Source organism: Mandrillus leucophaeus, unplaced genomic scaffold (genome assembly GCF_000951045.1).
Source record: "Mandrillus leucophaeus isolate KB7577 unplaced genomic scaffold, Mleu.le_1.0 Scaffold235, whole genome shotgun sequence".
NCBI lineage: Eukaryota > Metazoa > Chordata > Mammalia > Primates > Cercopithecidae > Mandrillus > Mandrillus leucophaeus.
Genome location: NW_012102421.1, coordinates 3,394,976 through 3,402,217, shown reverse-complemented (window position 1 = coordinate 3,402,217; position 7,242 = coordinate 3,394,976). Strand labels below are relative to the sequence as shown.

The 7,242-nt window shown below is 40.7% G+C and overlaps 1 protein-coding gene across 1 annotated transcript in view; it reads right to left on the bottom strand.

The window, feature by feature from the left end:
* COL24A1 (collagen, type XXIV, alpha 1) overlaps positions 1–7,242 on the bottom strand; it is a 438,816-nt gene that overhangs the window by 355,513 nt on the left and 76,061 nt on the right. The window contains exons 9-10 of the mRNA XM_011982146.1: positions 6,267–6,274; positions 1,820–1,844 (exon numbers count right to left, since the gene is read on the bottom strand). Of these exons, the coding sequence (XP_011837536.1) occupies positions 1,820–1,844; positions 6,267–6,274 (33 nt within the window). The remainder of the gene's footprint in view (positions 1–1,819; positions 1,845–6,266; positions 6,275–7,242) is intronic.

Here is a 7,242-nt window from a genome sequence, read left to right as displayed (position 1 = left end):
AAAAAAAAAAAAAAAAAAAGAGTTATTTCAGATTTGGAGACATAGGGAGAATTCATGTAAGGTCAGTGTACATATCAGAGAAAAATCCAGATTCAGGCACCCATGGGGCACTTCCTTAAATGCTCTAAAACAAAGATGGGACTCTGGAGTGGGCAAAATGGAAGAGAGTGGGTTAGGTAGGAGGCTATTATGACAGTCTAGGTCAAAGATAATGATAAGTTAGCCTAGGTTGGTAGAGTTAAAGATGATACCTAAGCCCTTGAAAAAGCTTAAGCTTAATTTAAGCTCTTCATTTTACTCACTGTAGTGTCCCCATTGTCTGGTACATAGATGTTGCCTATTAATTAACTGGTGGAGAGACATGGATGGATGGATGAATGAATGAATGAATGAATGAAAAGACTTGGATTAATTTAAGAATCACTTGGGTAGAAAATAGATTCTAAGTATTTAATACGGTAACTCTATTATCTGAATGTTGAAATGAAAGGTAATAAATAGAATAAAGACTTCCTTTCTGTTATTTTAAAATATGTATTTGTAATATACTGAAGTTATCTCCACTATTATGTACTTTCATTTATTCCCATATGCCTTATTTGTTTTCTACTTACACACTAGTCTCTAAAGTTTTTAAAAGCAAAGGGGATACATTCCTTGGAAAACTGCCTACATTCAAGCTTTGCCATAGCTCCACTCTAGGGATTTTATTTTTAAAAACTAGTTTATATTATGGTTTTTTGAAAATATTTTTGAGTCATTATTTTCTATATTCATACAGGAAGAATAACAAAAATGTTTCCATAACTAGCATATGATTTTTCTCTGATTAGCATTCTGAAAACTGAATACATTCCTTAAGGAATGCCAATAGGAAAATTTACAAATTGTTTCAATACAGATTTAAAACACATTACAATAAATTACAGAAGTGTCTTAATTTTTGTTGTAATATAAAATCAGTTTACAAAGGAGTGCAGAGCAAGACGGCAAAATAGAAGCCTACGCTATTCGTCCCCTCCGCGTCGCTGGAACATCAAATTTTAACAACTATCCACACAAAGAAAAACATAGTCACAAGAAGCAAAAATCAGATGAGCAATAGCAATCACTGTACCTGGTTTTAACTTAATATTGTGGAAAGAGACACTGAGGAGGACAAGCGATACAGTCTTGAATAGTGAATGCCACCCCTCCCCGATCTCCGTGCAGTGTGGAAATAGAATCTGTGCACTCTAGGAAGGGAAAGCTCAGTGACTGGGAGACTTTACATTGAACTCAGTACTTCCTTGTCACAGCAGGAGCATTTGGACCAGCCCTAACCAGAAGGGAATCGCACATCCTCAAGGAACAAGAGTTTCTTGGCAAGCCTTACTTACCACCGTGGGCTGAAGTGCTCTGGAGTCCTAGGTAAACTTCAAAGGCTGTCTAGGACACAATGACTGCAATTCCTAGGCTATGCCTAGTGCTAGGCTGGGCTTACAGCCAGTGAACTAGGGAGGAATGTGAACTAGGGAGACAACAGCTGGCATGGCTAAGGGAGTATGAGCACCATCCCTTCCCCAAGCCCAGGCAGCGCAGCTCATAACAAGGAAGGTGACTCTTTCCTTCTGCATCAAGAAAGAAGAGTGAAGAATAAAGAGGACTTTGTTTTGCATCTTGGATACCAACTCAGCCACAGTGCAACAGTGCACCAAGCAGAGACGTGAGACCTCCATTTGAGGCCCTAGCTCCTGAATAACATTTCTAGACACACCCTGGGTCAAAAGGGAACCTGCTGCTTTGAAGGGAAGGATCCAGTACTGGCAGAATTCATCACCTGTTGACCAAAGAGCCCTTGGGTCCTGAAAAACCACCAACAATACCCAGTGAGTATGCTGTGGGCCTTGGGCTCTGAGACATATTGGCCATCAGGAGTGGCCCAGTACATTCCCAGCTGTGATGGCTACAGTGAAAGACTCCTTCTGTTTGAGAAAAGCAAAGGGAAAAAGAGACAGGATTTTGTCTTGCACCCTATGTACCAGCTTAGCCACAGTAGGGTGAGGCAATTAGCAGGCTCTTGGGGTCCTTGAGTGCAGGACTAGGATCTTAGATAGATTTCTGGACCTGGCCTACTGTGCTGAAGGATGAGTCACAGGCCGGGCAGCATTTAACACAAGCTGATGGAAGACAGCCCTTGGCCTTTAAGTAAACATTGGTGAAAGCCTAGCACAAACCCCCATGGACTAGTGTTGGTGGCCACAGGGAAGGGCTCATTTGCCTATGGAAATTACTGGGAAGAGTGGGAAGGACTCTATTATGGTTTGAATGCCAGTTTAGCCACAGTAGAGCAGAAGAGCAGGTAAGTTGCTAATGTCTTTGACTTCAATCCCTGGCTCCCACACAGCATCCTTGGACACACCCTGGGCCTGGGGGAAACTCATCACTCCAAAGGGAAGGGCCTTGGGTGAGGCCCAGTAGCTCATGTCTGACCCAGCACAGTTCCAGTGGTGACAGCCACAGGGGTGCCTGTATCACCACACCCCCAGTTCCAGGTGGCCCAGCAAAGAAAGAGAAAGAGACTCCATTTGTTTGGAAGAAATTAAGGGAAAAGAATAAGAGTCTCTGCTTGGTAATCCAGAGAATTCTTTCAGATCTTATGTAAGACCACCAAGGCGGTACCTCTACAAAAACCACAGTGTTATTGGGCTTGGGGCCCAAATCCCTTCAAATACTTGGAAAGCCTTCCCAAGGACAGGCACAAACAAGCCCAGACTGTGAAGACTACAACAAATATCTAACTCTTCAATGCCCAAACACCAATGAACATCTACAAGTAACAACACCACCACAAAAACATGATCTCACCAAATGAGCACGGGGCCAGTCCTTGAGAAACAGAGAAATGTGACCTTTCAAATGGAGAATTCAAAATAGGTGTTTTGAGGAAACCCAAAGAAATTCAAGATAACACAAAGAAGGAATTCAGAATTCTGTCAGAAAAATTTCACAAACAGATTGAAATAATTAAAAAGGCTCAAGCAGAAATTCTAGAGCTGAGAAATACAACTGATATGCTGAAGAATGTATCAGAGTCCTTTGATAGCAAAACTGATCAAGCGGAAGAAAGAATTAGTGAGCTTGAAGACAGGCTGTTTGACAATATACAGTCAGAGGAGACAAAAGAAAAAAGAATAAAAAACAATGAAGCACACCTACAAGATGGAAAACAGCCTTAAAAGGGAAAATCTAAGAGTTATTGGCCTTAAAGAGGAAGCAGAGAAAGAGAAAGGGTTAGAAGGTTTATTGAAAGGGATAATATCAGAGAACTCCCCAAACCTACAGAAAGATATCAACATTCAAGTACAAGAAGGTTATAGAACACCAAGCAGATTTAACCTAAAAAGACTACCTCAAGGTATTTAATAATCAAACCCTCAAATGTCAAAGATTTAAAAATGATCGTAAAAGTGGTGAAAGAAAAGAAACAAATAACATACCATGGAGCTCCAATACATCTGGCAGCAGACTTCTCAGTGGAAACCATACAGGCCAGGAGAGAGTGGCATGACATATTTAAAGTGCTGAAGGAAAAAACAACTTTTACCCTAGAATGGTATATCCAGCAAAAATATGCTTTAAGCATGAAGGAGAAATAGACTTTCCTAGACAAACAAAAGCTAATGGATTCCATCAACACCAGACCTGTCCTATAAGAAATGTCAAAGGGAGTCATTCAATCAGAAAAAAAAGAATGTTACTGAGCAAGAAGAAACCATCTGAATACAAAACTCACTGGTAATAGTATGTACACAGAAAAACACAGGCTAATATAACACTGTAATGGTGGTGTGTCAACTTCTCTTGAATTAAGTGGAAAGATTAAATTAAAAACCAATAAAAAATAATAACTACAACTTTACAAGACATAGTATAAAAACACAAAAAAAAGACAAAAAGTTTAAAAATGGGAGGATGAAGTTGAGACAGAGTTTTTATCAGTTTTCTCTTTACATGTTTGTTGGTTTATGCAATCAGTGTTAAGCTGTCATCAGTTTAAAATAGTGGGTTATAAGATAGTATTTGCAAGCCTCATGGTAACCTCAAACCAAAAAAAACATACAACAGATCCATAACAAATAAAAAGTAAGAAATCAAAGCATACTACTAGATAAAAATCACCTTCACTAAATGAAAACCTGGAATGGGAGGAAAGAAGGAACAGAAGACCACAAAACAACCAGAAAACAAATAACAAAATGGCAGTAATAAGTCTCTACTTATCAGTAATAACACTGAATGTAAATGGACTAACTTCTCCAATCAAAAGACATAGAGTGGCTGAATGAATGAAAAAACAAATCTCAATGATCTTTGCCTGTAAGAAACACACTTCACCTACATACACATAGACTGAAAATAAATGGATAAAAAAAGATACTCCGTGCCAATGGAAACCAAAAAAGAGCAAGATACTTATATCAGACAAAACAGATTTCCAAACAAAAACTATGAGAAAAAGAAGGTCATTATATTGTAATAAAGGGGTCAATTCAGCGAGAGGATACAATGATTGTAAATATATATGCATTAAAGCACCCATATAAATAAAGTAAACATTACTGGAGCTAAAGAGAGAGATAGACCCTACCACAATAATTGCTGGAGACTTCAATACCGCCACTGTCAGCACTGGACAGACTGCCCTGACAGAAAATCAACAAAGAAACATCAGACATAATCTGCACTACAGAACAAGTGGACCTAATAGATATCTGCAGAACATTTCACCCAATGGCTGCAGAATAGACATTTTTCTCCTCAGCACACGGATCATTCTCAAGGAGAGGTCATATGTCAGGTCACACAACAAGTCTTAAGACATTCAAAGAAACTGAAATAATATTAACCATCTTCTCTGACCACAATGGAATAAAATAACAAAGGAATTTTGGAAACGACACAAACACATGAAAATTAAACAGTATGCTCTTAAATTGACCAGTGAGTCAATGAAGAAATTAAAAACGAATTTGGAAAATTCCTTGAAATAAATGATAATGAAAACACAACATATCAAAATCTATGGGATACAGTGAAAGCAGTACTAAGAGAAAAATTTATAGCTATAAGTGCCTACGTCAAAAAAGAAGAAAAATTTCAAATAGGTAACGTAATGATGTGTCTTAATAAACTAGGAAAGCAACAGCAAACTGAACCCCAAATTAGTAGAAGAAAAGGAATAATAAAGATCAGAGTGGACATAAATTTGAAATTCATTTCAATACAATATAAAAGATCAATGAAACAAAAACTTGGTTTTCTGAAAAGATAAACAAAATTGACAAATCTGACTATGAGCAACTATGTGCCAATAAATTGGAAAATCTAGAAAAAATAAATTCCTAGATACATACAACCTACCAAGATTGAACCACAAACCAAGATTGACAACTTGAACAGACCAATAACAAGTAATGAAATTGAAGCCTTAATAAAAAGTCTCCCAGAAAAGAAAAGCTCAGGACCCCAAAGCTTCACTGCTGAATGCTGCCAAACATTTGAAGGAAAAATAATATCAATCCTACTCAAACTGTTCCAAAAAACAGAGGACCAGGGAATACATTCAAACTCATTCTACAAGGCCAGTATTACCCAGATCTCAAAACCAGACAAAGACACATCAAAAAAAGAAAACGGTAGATGACCTAGGCAAGATGGCCGAATAACAGCTCTGGTCTGCAACTCCCAGCGAGATCAATGCAGAAGGCGGGTGATTTCTGCATTTCCAACTGAGGTACCCAGTTCATCTCACTGGGACTGGTTAGACAGTGGGTGCAGCCCATGGAGGGCAAGCAGAAGCAGGGTGAGGTGTTGCCTCATCTGGGAAGTGCAAGCAGTCAGGGAACTCCCTTCCCTAGCCAAGGGAAGTCATGAGGGACTGTGCCTTGTGGGACATAGCTATCCAGTCAAGACACTACAGTTTTCCCACAGTCTTCGAAACCCATAGACCAGGAGATTCCCTCAGGTGTCTACACCACCAAGGCCCTGGGTTTCAAGCACAAAACTGGGCAGTCATTTGGGGAGACAAGCTAGCTGCAGGAATTTTTTTCATACCCCATGGTGCCTGAACACCAGTGAGACAGAACTGTTCACTCCCCTGGAAAGGAGGCTGAAGCCAGGGAGCCAAGTGGTCTAGTTCAGTGGATTCCACCCCTACAGAGCCCATCAAGCTAAGATCCACTGACTTGAAATTCTTGCTGCCAGCACAGTAGTCTGATATCGACCTGGGATGCTCGAGCTTGTTGGGGAGAGGGGCATCCACCATTACTGAGGCTTGAGTAGGTGGTTTTCCCCTCACAGTATAAACAAAGCCACTGGGAAGTTCAAAATGGGTCAAAGTTGCTGTAGCCAGACTGCCTCTCTAGATTCCTCCTCTCTGGGCAGGGCATCTCTGAAAGAAAGGCAGTAGCCCCAGCCAGGGGCTTACAAATAAAACTCTCACCTCCCTGAGTCAGAGCACCCGGGGGAAGGGGTGGCTGTGGGAGCAGCTTCAGCAGACTTAAACATTCCTGCCTGCTGGTTTGGAAGAGAGCAGTGGATCTCCCAGCACAGCACTTGAGCTCTGCTAAGGAACAGACTGCCTCCTCAAGTGGGTCCCTGACCCCTGTGCCTCCTGATTGAGAGACACCTCCTAGCAGGGGTCGACAGACACCTCATACAGGAGAGCTCTGGCTAGAACTAGTGGGTGCTCCTCTGGGACAAAGCTTCCAGAGGAAGGAGCAGGCAGCAATCTTTGCTGTTCTGCAGCCTTCGCTGGTGATACCCAGGCAAACAGGGTCTGGAGTGGACCTCCAGCAAACTCCAGCAGACCTGCAGCAGATGGGCCTGATTGTTAGAAGGAAAACTAACAAACAGAAAGAAATAGCATCAACATCAACAAAATGGACGTCCACACAAAAACTCCATCTGAAGGTCACCAACATAAAAGACCAAAGGTAGATAAATCTATGAAGATGAGGAAAAAACCAGTGCAAAATCCTGAAAATTCCAAAAAGCAGAATGCCTCTTCTCCAAAGGATCACAGCTCCTCATCAGCAAGGGAACAAAACTGGATGGAGCATGAGTTTGACAAATTGACAGAAGTAGGCTTCAGAGGGTGGGTAATAACAAACTCCTCTGAGCTAAAGGATCATGTGCTAACCCAATGCAAGGAAGCTAAGAACCTTGAAAAAAGGTCAGAGGAATGCTAACTGGAATAAC